The sequence below is a fragment of the Camarhynchus parvulus genome, chromosome 1 (genome assembly GCF_901933205.1).
Source record: "Camarhynchus parvulus chromosome 1, STF_HiC, whole genome shotgun sequence".
Taxonomy (NCBI): domain Eukaryota; kingdom Metazoa; phylum Chordata; class Aves; order Passeriformes; family Thraupidae; genus Camarhynchus; species Camarhynchus parvulus.
The window spans coordinates 2280375-2297321 of record NC_044571.1 but is presented as its reverse complement, the minus strand read 5'-3'; the positions used below and the strand labels follow the sequence as shown (position 1 = coordinate 2297321).

At 51.2% G+C, this 16947-nt stretch overlaps 1 protein-coding gene across 1 annotated transcript in view; it reads right to left on the bottom strand.

Moving 5' to 3' along the window:
* SIM2 (SIM bHLH transcription factor 2) overlaps window positions 1–15360 on the bottom strand; it is a 62118-nt gene extending 46758 nt beyond the window's left edge. Inside the window, exons 1-3 of the mRNA XM_030970742.1 lie at window positions 13662–15360; window positions 5715–5797; window positions 1462–1551 (exon numbers count right to left, since the gene is read on the bottom strand). Coding sequence (XP_030826602.1) covers window positions 1462–1551; window positions 5715–5797; window positions 13662–13836 — 348 coding nt within the window. The 5' untranslated portion in view covers window positions 13837–15360. The remainder of the gene's footprint in view (window positions 1–1461; window positions 1552–5714; window positions 5798–13661) is intronic.
* Window positions 15361–16947: the final 1587 nt, after the last annotated feature.

Below are 16947 nucleotides of genomic sequence, written 5' to 3'. Positions count from 1 at the left end.
TATTTATTGATAAATGTTTGATACACAAGTGAACCCTTCAGCTCCTTGCAAGTCTCATCCAGGGCCTGCTGAAATTTATGAGGAACTTTTTTTAATGGGACTTTGGCAAACTTTAGGTCAGGTGCTACCAATGAATTTCAGTCGCAAACAAAGGCATGGAAAGTCATTTTCTACTTTAATTTCAATTTCTACAATAAATTCAGGCTCTTTGCCCCTGTGCCTATCCCAAGAAGGCAAAAATAAAATTAGAAATGTCCATCTAAGAGCAAAAAAAAAAAAAACCATAAAACCCCCTCATAGCTCTGGAGCAGAACAGTAGTAAACTGAGTTTTATGAGTTCTATCACAACCATATAAAATGCTTTACTGAAAAGAGCACTGAGCTGGAAAAACTCAGGAAAAACTGCCCTGAATTCCATGTGAACACTCATAAATCTGCCCCCCTTCTCCTGCTTTATTTATTTTTATTTTTATTTTTATTTTTATTTTTTTCCTCCTCCTCCAGCACATTTACCATAAACCCCTGTTCAGATTTCCCTCCCTTTCACGGGCAGCCTCACTATCTGACACAATCTAAGGCTGCCAGAGTCAAATTCTGAGGTTTATTTCAGTTAATTATCAAATTATTTAATATAAAGGCCTTTCTGTGCCCACTCTAAAGGATTTTTTCCTTTTTATTTTATTTTTTTCTCCTCCTCCAGCACATTTGCCATAAACCCTGTGTTCCACATCAGATTTTTCTCCCTTTCACGGGCAGCCTCAATATCTGACACAATCTGAGGCTCCCAGAGTCAAATTCTGAGATTTATTTTTATTGTCAAATCATTTAATAAAAAGGTCTTTCTGTGCCCACTCTAAAGGATTTTTTCCTCTTTTTAAAAATATTTTTATTTTTATTTTTTTCTCCTACTCCAGCACATTTACCATAAACCCCCATTCAGATTTCCCTCCCTTTCACAGGCAATCTCAATATCTGACACAATCTTTTTTTTTTATTATTTATTTTTATTTTTATTTTTTTCTCCTCCTCCAGTGCATTTACCATAAACCCCCTGCTCCACATCAGATTTCTCTGCCTTTCTTGGGCAGCCTCACTATCTGACACAATCTGAGGCTCCCAGAGTCAAATTCTGAGGTTTTAGTTCAGCCCTATTGCCTGCCCACACTTGGATTTCAGGCCCTGCCTCCATCTGCAATTTGCAATATCAAATTATTTATGGCCCTTCTGAAAGGTAATGAGGAGTAAAATACAATGAACAAGAACAGATATAAATCCAGGCTGATGTGGTGGCAAGGAAAGGAAATTTGAGTCTTTTACCAAAGCCCTTTTCAGGGAGAAAAAAGCTTCAAACAGCCCTGAAAAAAAAAATTACTTTATATAAAAGCAAGGCAGCAGTGTGAGAGTCCAAATTTGTATTTAGCAGTTTTATTTTATTTATATTTTAGGTGTCAGAGCACGTACCTGGGACAGGCCAAGGTGCACAGATGCTGTTTCAGAAATGTACATTATTTTGCCATCGGATGCCACGACGAAAACAAAGCCATCCAAAGTCTGAAATGGAGAGAAATGCACAGGGTAAGAAGCAAGAAATCTGTTTAAAGCATTTACAGTGGGAAAAAAAAGGGATTTTGAAGGATGATTTCTGACTTCGACAGCAGCAAACAGCAAAATTTAAGGAATAGAATAAAAATAAAAATAAAAAATAAAAAATAAAAATAAGAATAAGAATAAGAATAAAAATAAAATAAAAATAAAAATAAAAATAAAAATAAACATAAAAATAAAAATAAAAACAAAAATATAAATAAATAAATAAATAATAAAATAATAATAATAATAATAATAATAATAATAATAATAGCAAGACCCACAAGATCTGGTGGATGGATATCCCTCCAAAAGAACAATTTCTGGGCAAAAATTGGAAAATTTTGGGAGAAAAAAATAATACAGGGCAGGGAATTTCTGCTCCATCCAGGATGGATGGGGATGCTCAGTGCTTTGGGATAATGGCACTGATGAAATGGATGGATTTGAGCAGGTCAAATCCTGAATCCTTCAGGATTAAAAATTCGGAGTGAGAGAAACCCAGGCTGAAAAATGAGCAGAAAATTGGGCCCTTGTGAAGGGAAGCTGATTTTCAAGCAAAGCAAGATTTAAAGGAATTTGAACATGAATTAAATGGTTTGGAACAACTAAAACTGTCCCAGAACAGAGTGAACAACCAGCACTAAGAATGTTTCCTGCTCATATTTTTAAAATTAACAGGTTAAAAGAACTATTTATGGTGGCTGTTTATCCCCAAAATGACTTTTTCTAAGAGGAACAGGGGTTCAGAAGTGGTTTTTATGGGTTTATATCCTTTTATCTGGTTTTGTTCCCTTAAGCTCAGGGTCACTGTGAAATCCACCTCGTCCCCTGCAGATGCAGCTTTGCTGCTGCAATTCCAGGGAATATTTTGCTGCTATTCAGCTTTTTTTTAGTGCTTAGCCCAAATCCTGAGCTCTGTGCTGCTCAAGGGGAAGTCAGGCCCTACCTGAGCTGTTTTTTATGGTGGAATTGGCAGAACCAGCTATTTGCAATTTATTTCATGGCACCACCAGCAACGCTGAAATTTGGCTGCATTTTCCAGGATGTGTTTCTGAACAGAGAGCTCTCTGCTCTGCAACAATGTGAGCTTCCAAAAGGAAAGCAGAAAAAGTCAAATTAATAAGCACAAATATCTCTCTTTGAGTCTCAAAGGGAATTTACCTTCCAAAACAAAAATAAAGAATTCATTTGTGGCTGTGTATAAATGATCCCTCCCTTCAATTTAGAAACTTTCTGCCATAAAAAACCCTGACCATCCTCATCCTCTGCCAGCATCCAAAATGAATAAACACAAATATCCCTCTCTGAGTGTGATAAAGTTTTATCCTTGCTGTCTGCACACCTCAACCAAAGCAAACTTGGGACCCAATCCTACAAATTCTCCTTGACAGGAAATTGACTGGGAGGCAAATATTGCCTGGGCGAGTAAAAACTGAAGTTTGGTTTGGTCAGATATTATTTATAGGAGAAATAAATAAATCATGTGGTGAAGCTCAGCCAAAACTGGCCATGATTTGGGTACAAAACCTCTCAGTTTGGGGGGGTCTGGATTTTTCAGTGCCCAATTTCAGGCATTTTTTCCAAAGCAGCTGATAGCAAAAAATCTGCATTATCCCTAGCCAGCACAGAAAGCTTTGATCAACACATGATATTTGAATATCCAACACAAACTATTTAATAGATGAATCAGTTTTGAGGAGGCCAATTCGATATTCCCACATGTGAATATCACTGGAAAATATATTTGGAAGAGAAAAATAATTTTTACAGTGCCTAAGTGAAACAACCACCTGTTTGAATCCATTTAAAGTCACTGAGCTGGAAGAGAAGCAATAAAATCCTGTCTACTTCATGCACCTCTAGTGCCACCCCAATAAGAAAATATTCCAAATTATTCTCTGGCCTACTAATGACTCTACAGCATATAATTGAAACCAGATTACTCTTTGCCATTTTTTTTTAAGCATAAATTAAATTTTGTAGCAATATTATAATGGGAAATAGTTTATTGCAGTTTTAGCCACAATTTTGCTTTGAACACTGTTGTCTTGCAATTGCTTTACCCTTAATTATTGATTGTTTATTAATTTATCATTAATAAGCTTGGCTCAATGCTGCTGTTACTGCAGCACATCCCAAAATTTCATGTACAGGGAAGCTCATTGAAGCTGAAAATTCACATGGAAAATTTCTGTCTAAGGATCTTTAAGAAAAAAAATGTTTGCAGTAAATGTGGGTTTATGAAAACCTTCAGCATTCGTCATTCAGAAATAACTGAATGTAAAATGAGAGTTGCAGGTGGTCAGCATTTAATTTGTTATAAATTCAATTAATGCCAGACAAAACAGGGACCAGCCAGGAGGAGGAGCAACAGCAATGATTTCTACAATTGGGTCTGTATTTTAATACATAAATTAAATTATCATACAGATTATTATACACAGCTAGATCAGCATTTCCAGGTGGACTCGTGACTGAAACAGCCAAGAGGGCAGCAGCTACTTGAAATAAAATAAAATAAAATGGAATAAAATAAAATGGAATAAAATGGAATAAAATAAAATGGAATAAAATAAATTGAATAAAATAAAATAAAATAAAATAAAATAAAATAAAATAAAATAAAATAAAATAAAATAAAATAAAATAAAATAAAATAAATTCCAGGCTGGAAATGCCTCCCGAGGAGATGACTTTGAGCTCTGCCATCGCCTGGATGTTCTCAGTGCTTCCCAAAAATCTCATTGTTCCCCGCAGGGCAGCGGCCGATGCTCTGTGATCCCAAATAAAGAGCGGCGCTCGTCCTTCCAAAGGCCGGAGCGGCGGCACCGCGGCCGGGGCAGGGATTTTCTGTCGGGTTTTTATCCCCGGCCGAGCTGAAAACAGCCCCAGCTCCGTGAGCAGGAATTCACCTCCCGCAAAAAACCCGCCCAGTAAACCATTCCGGTTTAGTGGCTCTTTAAAATCGGGGGAGAAAACCCGCGCTGCGTCTGGTTCACGTACTGATAAATAAATAAATAGATAAATAAAATATATATGTAAATAAAATATATAAGAATATATGTAAATAAAATATACATAAATATATAAATATATAAATATATAAATATATAAATATATAAATATATAAATATATAAATATATAAATATATAAATATAAAATCAAAATCAAAATTAAAACTTAAAAATAGAAATAAATAAATATATATTATATATTATATATTATATATATTATATTATATTATATTATATTATATTATATTATATTATATTATATTATATTATATTATATTATATTATATATTATATATTATATATGTGATATATAATATATAGTATATAGTATATAGTATATAGTATATACTATATACTATATACTATATACTATATACTATATACTATATACTATATTACATATTATATACAGTATATAGTATATATAAATAAAAATAAAATTAAATTAAAGCTAAAACTTATATATATAAAAAATATATATTATATATATATATATAAATTGAGTTAAACGCATTTTTAAAATTTTTTTTTATTCCTACTGCTGGCAGCCTCGCCCCGGCTGCTACGACTTCCTAAATTCAGAATTCAGAGGAATTCCAGAGCAGATCACCGGGATTGTGAACAGCGGGATTTTCAGGTGCTAAAATCCCGAGAGATCCAATCCAGGTGTTGTCCCCTCCCAGGTGTCACCACCGGGGAACACCGGTCCCCTCCCCCGGGGGCTCCCTGGGGACATCCCCGGCACTTTTGGGGCGGCTGCTGGAAGCTTTCAGGGCTGGGAGAGCTGGGCGTGCACAGAGGGGACGGGCGCCTCTTGTTTCTGCCGATATCAAAGGCGAAAAACAATGGAATAATTGGAATTTAAGTGGTTGGTGCCTCTGGTTTTCTGCTCTCCCAGCCCGATGAGATGAAGGCTTCAGCCGGGCTACTGTGGTGGTGCGAGAGGAGGAGGAGGAGGGGGAGGAGGAGGAGGAAAAGGAGGCGGAGGAAAAGGAGGCGGAGGAAAAGGAGGAGGAAGAGGAGGAAAAGGAGGAAAAGGAGGAAAAGGAGGAAAAGGAGAAGGAGGAGGAGAGGCAGCCCCTCAGTCCCGAGTTTCCCATGCGCCCTACCTGAAGCAAGTGGGATCCGAGCTCCATGGCCACGTTATCCAAAGGGCCGATCCTGCTCGGCTGTCCCCAGGCGTCGCCCAGACCTACAAAAACCCCCAAGGATTTGGTCAGAGCAGGCAGCGCAGCCCGAGCTGTCCCCCTGCCCCTGCTCCCCCTCCTCCCGCGGTGGCAAAGGCTAAGTCCCTTCTCCACACAGTTTTTGGGGGTGAATTGTTCTTTTTCTGGAGCGGAGCATCCCCGCGGATGCGCTTTCCCCGAATTCCTCGGAGGGAATTCCTCCAGGGACGCGGCCGCAGCCGCTCCCATCGCCCGCCGGGTCCGTCCCGTCCTTGCATCGGCCCTGTCCCTGTCCCTGTGTCCTTATCCCTGTCCCTGTCCCTGTCCCTGTCCCTGCCCTTGTCCCTGTGAGCGGCCACCCCCGAGGTGGCCAAGGAGGATGAGGAGGATGAGGAGGTTAAAGAGGGCCGGAGCTCGATTGGAGATAAACTGCTCCGATTTCACCTGAGCACGGACGGGACCGACAGAGTTTCGTCCTCCGGCCCCTTCGAGCCCCAACCCCATAGCCCGAGCCCAAACCTGACCCCACAGCCTGAGTCTAAACCTGAGCCTAAACCCGAGCTCACAGCCCGAGCCCAAACCCGAGCCCACAGCCTGAGTCTAAACCTAAGCCGAAACCCGAGCCCACAGTCCGAGCCCAAACCCGAGCCCAAACCGAACCCAAACCTGAGCCCACAGCCCGAGCCCAAACCGAGCCCAAACCGAACCCAAACCTGAGCCCACAGCCCGAGCCCAAACCGAGCCCAAACCGAGCCCAAACCCGACCCCACAGCTTGAGTCTAAACCTGATCCGAAACCCGAGCCCACAGCCCGACCTCAAACCCGAGCCCACAGCCCGATCCCACAGCCTGACCTCACAGCCCAACCCCACACACGAGCCCAAATCCGACCCCAAACCTGACTCCAAACCCGACTCCACAGCCGAGCCCAAACCCGAGCCCAAACCCGAGCCCAAACCAGAGCCTAAACCCGAGCCCACAGCCGAGCCCAAACCCGAGCCCACAGCCGAGCCTAAACCCGAGCCCACAGCCGAGCCTAAACCCGAGCCCACAGCCGAGCCCGGGGCAGTGGACGGTTCCTGACGGAGCTGCCTTGGGGCGAGGAGGGGCGGCGGGGCTGGGGCTGGTGCGCTGGTTGGGTTGGTTGGTTGGGTGGTTGATTTTCGCTGCCAGGGTAAAAAGGAGCCTTTCAGGAGCTCCCCAAGGAAACTTTCAGGAGCTCCCCGAGGAAACTTTCAGGAGCTCCCCGAGGAGCCGAGGCCACCACCCGGTGACAGAGGGGTCACTGTCCCCAAGGGATGGAGGGGAAGGGAAGGACGCGCCCGCATCCGTTTGGTGCCTCGTTTTTGGAGAGAAACAACAACCTTCGGCTTCGGGGAGGCCTCAAAACCCAAAAAAGGATTTTTTTGGCCCGTAGCCCCGGATGATTCGGTGCTGCCAGCCTGGAATTCCGGCCCGTTTCGCGGATGCCCCGCTACGAAACGGAGCCCCGCGTTTTCCCCCGGTGCCCTCTGGCCTCCCAGGTGTTTCCAAAGAAATCTGCCTTCTCCCGGCTGTGCCTCCGGAACGGGAGGGAAAACTGGCAGAAATTCCTGCCCTGAGCTCCAGCTCCGTGATTCCGGATCCGTTTGTGCTCTGGGCACTTAAACCCGGCCTGGGAATGATGGGGGGATTTCTCTCCACCCTTGGGGCATCCCTTGGGATGGGCAGGATCTCCCGCGGGGCTTCCCCCGAGTTTCGGTTCCCTTCCCGCTGCCTGGCTCCGTGTCCCGCTCCCGCCGGGAAAGCGCTGAGGAGCTTCCCAAGCCAGGCAGGGGACACCGGGGACCTCGCCCGGCCCTGACCCCTCCTTTTCGCCGTCCCGAGGCAGCAGCAGCACCCAAAAAGAGGGGTTTGCATCCCCACCAAGTGTCGGTCTCTCCAAATCCCGGGAATTGACCGCGTTTTCCCGTGGGGAACGGAAGAACACCTTCCCTGCTCTGAAAGAAGCGCTGGGAAATTTGTTCGGGAGAGTCAAACGAAAATTCGCGCTTTTCTCCGCCTTTTCCCAATTCTCCTTTCAGAAAAGGTTCCTAAACTTCCAGAGACACGGTAAAAATGTTCTTTTTGCTGAAAGGCTTTTTTGTTTCTCGGGACAAAAAAGTTTGGGAATGGCGGAATTATCCTGCAGTTTCTTTCCCGAAACGGCAACAAATGCAAACTCCAGAGTCTGTCCCTGTGCCGCGGGGTTTGCCCTTATTTCGATTTACTAATTACAAATTTCGAAATATAAGACTGCAAACCTACAAAGAGAGGCGTAAAAACTGCCCTGAGCTCTCCCATTCCCAAAGATGGAGCAGATTTATTCCTTGAGCTCTCACGAAACCCTTCAAGAACGAGCCGCGTCTCTGCCCCACCCGTGCGAGACAATTCGCTCCGTCCTGTCCTTTCTCAGCACCCCAAAATCTGCAAGGGGTCTGGGGTTTTTTCCTAGCCCGGAATAAAAAATGTCACTTGCTCAGATTTGCTCCCTTAGGAATTTTAAATTGGAGTCGGAATCGCGAACGCGCATCAGGCGTAAACGCGTTCGGTGGATCAGCCTGGCATTCGTCTGAGCTTATTTTAAAGCCGGCGATTTTATCATTTAATCCGCCAGCAGATCGCTTTAAAGGTGAAAACGAAACGAATAAAACCTTACATTCGAATAAAGGACTAACGCCCATTAACTTCTCCTCCGAGACATTTGCGGACGCGCGTTCCTGTAAATGTATGGATGCCATAGGCTGGGCCTGGCTGCTCCTGCCCGGCCGGGAAATAACTCCCAAATTCGCTCCCTGGCCTGGAGCGAGGCCAAAATCCCTGCGAATCCACAGCGAGCCTTTCTGCAGCGCTCCTTGGCTGGGATGGGAGGCGATCCCTGCCTGGGGATGCTGCCGGGTGTCCCCCACGGGGTAGTTTGGGAAGGGACATTTCCAGATGTCCCCTCGCAGCAGGAATTATCCCGAGAGAGAATTCCCAGCCAGCGGGCGGCTGGAGCATCCTGCCCGCAAACGCTGGGAACACCCGTGGGGGTGAGCACCCTTTGCCGTGCCAGAGGCTCCGGGATCACCCAGATCCAGCGATCCGAGGGAATTCCGGCAGCGGGGAGCGCGGAGAGCCGGGGCTGGGCTCAGCCGCAGAGCCCAGGGCCCTGCGGGACTGTGTCTGGCCAGCCCCAGGCTCAACCTCCGCTTTTCTGGCGCCCCGCCGCAGCAGACATGGGCGAGATGAGCCTCTCTCCTGCTTTTCCCGGTGTTCGGACCGGTGTCTGTCCCCCCGGGTCCGGGGAGGGCGGGTAGGGCAGGAGCGGGGTGCCGGGCAGGGCGAACCCCGGCCCCGAGCGCGGCTGTGCCCGCCGGAACCCTCCGGGCACCGGGAGGCAGCTCCGGCTCCGACAGCTCCAGCTCGGAATCAGACGGGGTTTTAAACAAACACCTCAAAATTCCTGCTTCTTTTGCCGCTGAAAAACTGGGGGATTTTCGTACAAACGCTCCCTGTGGCAAACACGGACAAAATCGCCCTCCGTCCCTTTTGACATCTCTGGCTGTTTTCAAAGTACCTCGGCACTCACTTTGTACCGTTTGGACATTTCCCGGTTTCCAGGGAGCCAGCGGGGTGAGTGGAACTGTAATAAGATCTAGAAATATTTGGGAACAACTCCCACCTTTGCTCTCGGCATACAGAAGTCCTTCCGCACACACATTTGAAAGCCCGGTAGCTTTTCAGCTTGGGATTCTGCTAAAAGAATTACCCAGCCATGTATTACGTTCAGTATCGGGTTGCCCTGTAACTTGGACTGTTTCCTTTGTGTCTGCTGGGCTGCTCCGCGGAGCGCAAGGTCCCGCAGCCTTCACAAGGAACAAGGACAAACCCTGGGGGCTCGCAGCCAATTCTGCTTTTTGGGGTTTCCCCAGCGCGGTTGTGCCTCCCTCGGCCGGGAAAGCCTCGGGGACATTCCCGAGGGGCAGCCCCGGTACTCCACCGAGCTTTGTGCCCCTGGTTTTGTTCCACCAAGATTTGTGCCCCTGTTTTTTCTCCACCGAGCTTTGTGCCCTTGGTTGAGCTCCGAGGCTCTGCTGTCACCCCGTGGGGAGGGGGCGAGGGCAGCGCTGACACCGAGCCCCGTCTGCAGCGGGGGCCGGGGGAATCTCAGCCCCGACGGCACCGCTGGGTCCGGAGCAAGCGGGGAACACCCGGGCCCGGCCAGGGGAACCTCTGAGAGGGGGAAACCCCCAGGTCAGGCAGGTCTGGGAAGGAGCAGGGCCGGGCAGAGACGTGCGGGGCCGCCCGCTCCTCTCTGCGGGCTCAGCGCCGGGAAGGCGGCCGAGGGCTGGGCGGTGGGAAGGACGGGCGGAAAGATTTTTATTTTATAAAAAATAAAATTTAAAACATTTAAAAGGGTGAACTCCCAGAAAAAAAAATGAAAAGAAGAAAAGCGAGGAAAAAATACTCTAACAAATCTGCCCCCCAGGACACCCGCACAAACCCGGCGCTCCCCGCCGAGCCCAACCCACCAGGTCGTGCTAAGAGGCCCCAGAGCGGCCGTCCTACAGACAGGGAGGTCACGGGCAGACCCACGGCTGTGACCCCCGCCCTTCCTCTCCCTCCTTCCCTCCCTCCTTCCCTCCCCTCCGGCCGGGAGAGACCGGAGCGACCCCGCCGCTCGTCCCCGCCCCGACCCCGCCGCCCGTCCCCGCACCAGGCTCCCGCCGCCTGGGAACGGCCCCAGGAAAAGCCGAAAAAAAGCACTTTTGTTTTAGTAAGACCTTTAATGTCACTATTAGTGGTTAGTACAATAAGGCCTGGCTTTCCAAAAAGGGATTACCCACGCCTCGCGCTTTATTTATTTGTTTAATTCATTAACGAACCTTTTCCGAGCGCGTGCGACCATCAGATGAAATGGCTGCGATTCGCTTTGATTTTCTTAAAATATACATTCGTGGCCAGGTTTAAATGGGGGCTGTGAATATTCCTAGTAATTTCTATTGTCTGCCTCTCGGAATAAGGAAGGTCTGAGATCTACCGCTCCGTCACTTTATTCGGATTATTTTGTATTGCGCACATTGTATTTTGGGTCACATATTAATTAGCTGGCTCCCATCCGGTTGAAACAACCATAAATGTCCAATTTCATAATCGGTTTTGGACACTGCGTCGGGGACGGGGGAGGGAGAGGGTGACGATTTCACCAGTCTGCCGTAACCGGGGGGCAGAGAATCGCAGTTTTTAAACGCGGTTCATTCTCGCCTCTCTTTCCTTCATTAACTCCTTTTCAAAGTAAAAATAAAAAATTAATAAAAAAAATACTGACAGCGGAGGCAGAGGACGACTCGTGGTGTATTTTTGTTCTACAGCAAGAAAACCGTGGCAATAACAACAACAACAAAAACCCCGAAAACACGAGAGAAGACGGTGTTAGGGAGCGGGAGGCTGGAGGCTGATGTGTCCTGACTTTAACTCCTGAATCTCAAGGTCGCGGCGGTACCGCAGGACACAATCTGGAATTTCGCAGCCCGAACTTGTCCCTTGCAGGGCTTGGGCTGCGAGGGCGAAAGGAGCCGGGGTTTAAATCCCCTTTGGCTCTCTGGAGTCTGAGCGGGTTGGGTCCATCTCCGGGAAAAGCCCGGCCGGGCTGAGCAGGAATCCTGTCCCAGGCCCTGTCGGGATCAGCCACCTCGCTGAGGGGCTCAAACTTTTCCTAAACTACGTGTGGAAATCAGGAGGTGAGCCCTCCACCGAGGGGTTTAAAAACACAACTCTCTTTCTCTCTTTCCCTGCAGTCTAGACGGAGCTGGAAGCCAGCTCTGCAGCCGAGCGGCGTTTCTGCCCGTGCTGGCCGCAGTTAGTCCGGGCCTAGCACGCGTCTGGTGGCGTCTCAGACCTGTCCCCCCCACCCTGGCACCCCTTTGAGCCTCAGAGGTGACGGGCTGGGCAGCCCAGGTGCTGCTCCGTGCCCGCCTTCATTTCACAGCCCGGGACACACCGCGTCCAGCCCTCGCCATGGGGTTCGGGCTGGCCCGGGATTTAGGCTGGGACTCCTTTCCGGGCTCTTTCCACTCCCAGCAAAGCCAACTGGAAACCAGTAGCCGAGCGTGAGGAGGGGGGAGGGAGGACGGACAGAAGGACGGACGGACGGGGACCCCCCTTCCTCTCTTTCCACGGGCAAATCCCGAGGGAGAGGGAAGTTCGGGCGATGCGGGACTGTGTGGAAGAAACCCCCCCTTAAAAAATCCTTCTGCAGCCGCGTCTGCCCGGCTCCCCCCTCTCCCCTGCACCCTGCCAGGCACTAAACGCAGGGCTCGGGGACCGGAGGAGGCAATTCCCTCCCGGCCTGTCATCCCTGGATGCAAAGCTTTGGTTTAAAATGTATTTCCAGCCGTACTTAAGACGATGAAAGATCAGGAATTCGCTGTATGCATTTAAACGTTGCCCTTAATAAGCAGAGTGTGCGGAAGCGCACGCCCGGCCTGTTTAGGGAAGACAGACACATAAAACACGCCCGAGCTGTGGGTATAAACCTGCTCTCGGGGTCGGCTCCTTGCTCTTGAGGATCAGCAGGGCTGGAAAAGCCCGGGACGCATCCAGCAGCATCTCGAAACGTGCCGCTTTCTCTCCCTCCTAAATCAAAGGCGTTCGGGGGCACGTTCGCCAGGCACGGCCGGCCAGTGACCCCCCCACCCCAACCACCGCCCCCCTCGAAATTACGACGCTTTATTTCTCAGGGGGAAATTTCCCGGTGGGGAATAATGGCTGGAAAATGCGGCGGAGCAGCGCCTCGCTCCCCTCGCTCCGCTGGCTCGGGAGCCCTGGCTTCCCGTAATAGCACGGCTGCTCCGTGCTCCCGAAAATTCTGAATGAAATGGCCACGACGGTAAGCTTTTACTCGGGATGGGAGTTTTTTGGTTGTTTTTTTTTTTTTTCCTCCGCCCTCCCCCTATTTTATTTTTTGGTCGTGTTTTTCTTTTCTTTTTAGCCTTTTAATAAAGCTCCTTAGAAACCGCGCCGGAGAGCAGACCTTCCCCTGCGGAATTCGCTAATTCCTTCACCCTGCTCCCAGTGCGGAGAGGCACAAACAAATGACAAAGCGGGGCTGCTGGGCTTTATTTAGCCACCCGCAGGCACTGCCCAGCGCTTCATTCCGCCGCTCGCATCAGCTCCGCGGCCGCACCGACAGCCCCCGGCCCGCAGCCTCCCTCGGGGGCGCTCGGGGGAAGGCAGGAGCCTCCCGAGGGGATGATTTCCCCCAAATCCAGCGGGATTGATGCCGGGCCTGGCTGCTGGGAGGCCCCGAGAAGAGCCACGGGAGCCGCAGCCCCTGTCCGGCCCGGGCAGGATCCTCCTTCCCCGCTCTCCCCTCTCTCTCCCCGGGAGAAGCCGCAGGGCCTCGCTGCGGAGCGGCCGCGCCTTCATTACCAGCCTGCTTCCCTGGCTCCAGAGAACTCCAACCAAAACAAAACAATAATAACAACCACACAGTTTGTTTTCTTTTTTCCCCCCCGAGGCCGTGCCCGGACGGGAAGCGCCGTGCTCAGGGGCCATCCCCGGGAGCCGGGGCCGAACACACGAACCGAGCCCGCTCTCATCGGGACGGCATCCCCGAGCCACCGGAGCTGAAGCGGCAGCCGAGGAGGAGGAGGAAGGGGAGAAATGGGGGATGAAGCGGACGGCTGTGCCTCCCACCGCAGCCGGGATCATTCCCAGCCCGCTTCTCCCTCAATCCCTTCTCGCTCGCTCACCCCGTTCCGAGACCCCTGCGGGCATCCCCTCCCTCCTGCCCGGGCGCTGGTGGGGCCGTGCCCACCGCAGCACCCCCTGCCCGCTCTGTCCCCGTCCCTCCCGTGCGGGCTCCCGGAGCCCCCGGGGCCGCTTTTACCTTCGGGGAAGACGGCTCGCATTTTCAGGTAGCTGGTGGTGAGGCGGATGATGGACGCCTTGTCCAGCTGCGAGGTGATGGCTGAGGGCAGGGGCAGGAGTTTGGCCAGTTCGTAGAATTCTCCATTTTCTTTTTCCCGTCTAGTCTTTGCCGCGTTCTTGGATTTTTCCTTCATCGCGACTGCTGCAAGGCGGGGATGTCACTGGCATATTAGACCCGGTTCTTCCGAATGGCAGGGGGCATGGATTTCCAATGCAGAGTTAGTGTTTTCGTTGCAGGAAGGCAATTTACCCAAATCAAATAATTAATAATAATAATAATAAACGAAAGGGGAAAAAAAAAAAGACAAAAAGGGGAGGGAAAAATAAAGCTAAACCGACCAAACAAAACCAACACGAACAGAAATGGTGCGAGGAGGGGGGAGGCGATCTCTGAGCTACAAGCAGGGCAGGAAAGCCGCTCGGAGAAGGCAGTTCTGCTCTTAACCTGCAGCAGCGAGGGCTCCGACAGCCAGGCTGAAAGACCCACGGCAGCCCCCGTCCTCTGCGGGCAGCTGCGAATCGGATCTTGATCTTCTCCTTAACGGGGAGCAAACCGCCGGGTTCCCTTCACCGAACGATTTCTTCTACTCAATCCTGCCCCATCCAAAAATAATAATTAAAAAAAAAAAAAAAAAGAAAGAAAGAAAAATAGAGCGTCCGTGCAAGAAATCACTGGGCTAAGCAGGCTGAACCATTTTTGGACATTTTGTCTCTCGAGAGAAGAAGGAAAAAAAAAAAAGGGAGAAAACGAAAGACGTAGAACGAAGTGCAAAACGAGCTGGTCCCGGAGATGCCGAGGACACGACGAGCTCCCCGTTGAAGCGAAGTCCAAGCCCGTGGCTGCGGCGGCAGCTGGTGGCTGGAGCGCTCCGGGATCAGCGGCTCTCCTTCCCCTCCGCCTCCCGCGGCCCAAGGGCGCTGCTGCTGCTCCGCCCGTGCCCGGGGGGCTCCGGCAGCGCCGGGGCTGCCGCGGGGGCTGCGGGGGCTGCGGGGGCTGCGGGGCTGCTCCCGCCGCTGCGGCCGCTGCGCCCGGCTCCAAGCGCGCTTCTCATGCGGAGTCAAATTAAAGGATCCGTTTTCCTCGGGACCAGTGCCACTTCAGCGTTGTCTCTTTCCAAACAAGTCCGAGCGCTGGCAGAGGCGCGGCATTGATTTTGTTGCTTTTATTTATTGGTTTGGTGTTTTTTGTTTTTTTTTTTTTTTTGTTGGAGTTTTTTTTTCTCCCCTTTTAAAGAAAAATAATTTGAAAGATAGGAATCTTTCCTCTCTCTAATTTTTGTTTGTTTCTTGTTTATTTGTCACGTATTTCAAGAGCGAAGCGGTAGCTCTTTGGCTGAGACATGCCTTTCAAAGGCAAGGGGAGGGTTTGCTATATTCACCTCCCGCAATTCGGCAAGGATCGAAGGTAAAATTCCTCTCCTCTCGGAAATCACAGCCGCCACGCTCCTCGTCTGAAAGCACCGATATCTCCGCTCTTTTTTTTCTTCTTTTCTCTTTTTCCTTTTCTTTCCTCGCCTTTTTTATTTATTTTTTTTCCCCAGTGGCAGAAGGAGCTCTGAAGCGGACCTCTCGGTTAATTCTTTAGCAAAGGCTGCAGAAAGCCAGGAGAGCCTCAAGAGGGGAGGGGATAATGGATCCGTGACGTGTCCTCCCGCGCAGCGCCCTCCGAGGGACCCAAATCCAGCGCGGAGCCGCAATCCGCGCTGCCGGGGGGACGGGAGGCCGGCCCGGGGGGAGCCGGGGGCGGGGGGACAGCCCCGGCTCGCTCCCGGCCGAGCCCCTTGGCCCTCGCTGCCCTTCTCGGTGACCCCGAGGGGGCCTCGTCGCCCCAGCCGCGGCTCAGCTGCCCGCGGGAGGGGACACGGGGGACGTGGGGCCGTGACACGCGTGGGGCCCTTCCGCAGCGCCGGGAAATCACCCGAGAGCTTTATTCTGGATTTGGGTAAAGCGTACCTGGACACACGCGCAGGTACGCGTGGCTCGGATAGACCCCGGCGCTCATTCATACCGTGTGTGTAATGGCCATTTTACACGTTCGTACACAAATATATTCGCACATTCCCCTCGCACACGCCGAGGAGGGGGCCGAGCTCCGGCGGCAGCCGCTGCTCATCAGCCCCCGCCAGGCTCCGCTGAGCGGGGCTTAACCCCGGAGCTGCCGGAGCAGCGCTCGGGGAGAGATGGAGCAAATGAAGAAGATGCGGGACCCCCGGGCCCCTTCCCCCGGAGAGCCCAGAGCCACCTCTGCGGAGCTTGTCACTAAATCCATGCCTGCGTCCCTGGTCATGTCCCGAGTGAGGGAATTAAGCCCAGCCCGGGCCGGGTTTAACCCGACGGGAGCCCTTGAGAAGCCTTTGGGGACACCAAGCCGGGCGTGTGTCCCTGTCCCACCCGCACGGGGACACAGCCCCAGTCCCCAGAGCCAGCCCGGCCACGCGTGGGGATTAAAGCAGCGAGGAGAGGAGAGGAGAGCAAGGAGGGACAAGGAGGGACAAGGGTGAACAAGGGGGGAACAAGGAGGGACAAGGGGGAACAAGGAGGGACAAGGAGGGACAAGGAGGGACAAGGAGGGACAAGGAGGGACGCGGCTCCGCATCCCGAGGGGGATGGGGGACACAATGCCCCGCTCCTTCACGTTAATCCCCGCGGGAGGCTTGGCCGGCGGGCGAGCGCGTTTGCTGCAGCTCACCCGGGCCTCTAAAAAAATTAATTATCCCATGAGAGCAGCGTGAGCCCGGCCCGGCCATGCCGAGGGAAAGGCCGAGCTCTTCAACCTGCCCGGGGCTCTGTAATTAATGATCCCATGAGAGCAGCGAGAGCCCGGCCCGTTCACTCCGAGGGAGAGGCCGAGCTCTGCAACCTGCCCGGCCCCCGGGATGGCGAGCGGGGACCCTGCGGCACCTCCGGCCGGAGATGTGGGGCGAGCAGCGGGCGAGAGGAGCCCTGAAGGGTTCCAGGGCTGCCCCAAATGGCCCCAAATCCATCAGGTCAGGTATTCTCCTAATACATCCTCCTAATCCATCCTGCTGGTTAGGTACCGGCCCTTGGCTGACGCTCCCGGGGACAGCGGCTGCTGCAGGGAATGGGTGGGATTTAATTTGGATTTAGGCTCGCAGGTCAAGGAAAGCTGAGCGAAAGGCGAAATGTGCCGTGTGCCCCGTTTATCCCCCCCGCGCTGCCCTTTTTACCCGCAGGATAGGGGGAAACAGCAGCCCCGTGCCCCTCTCTATGGGGACACCTCTGCT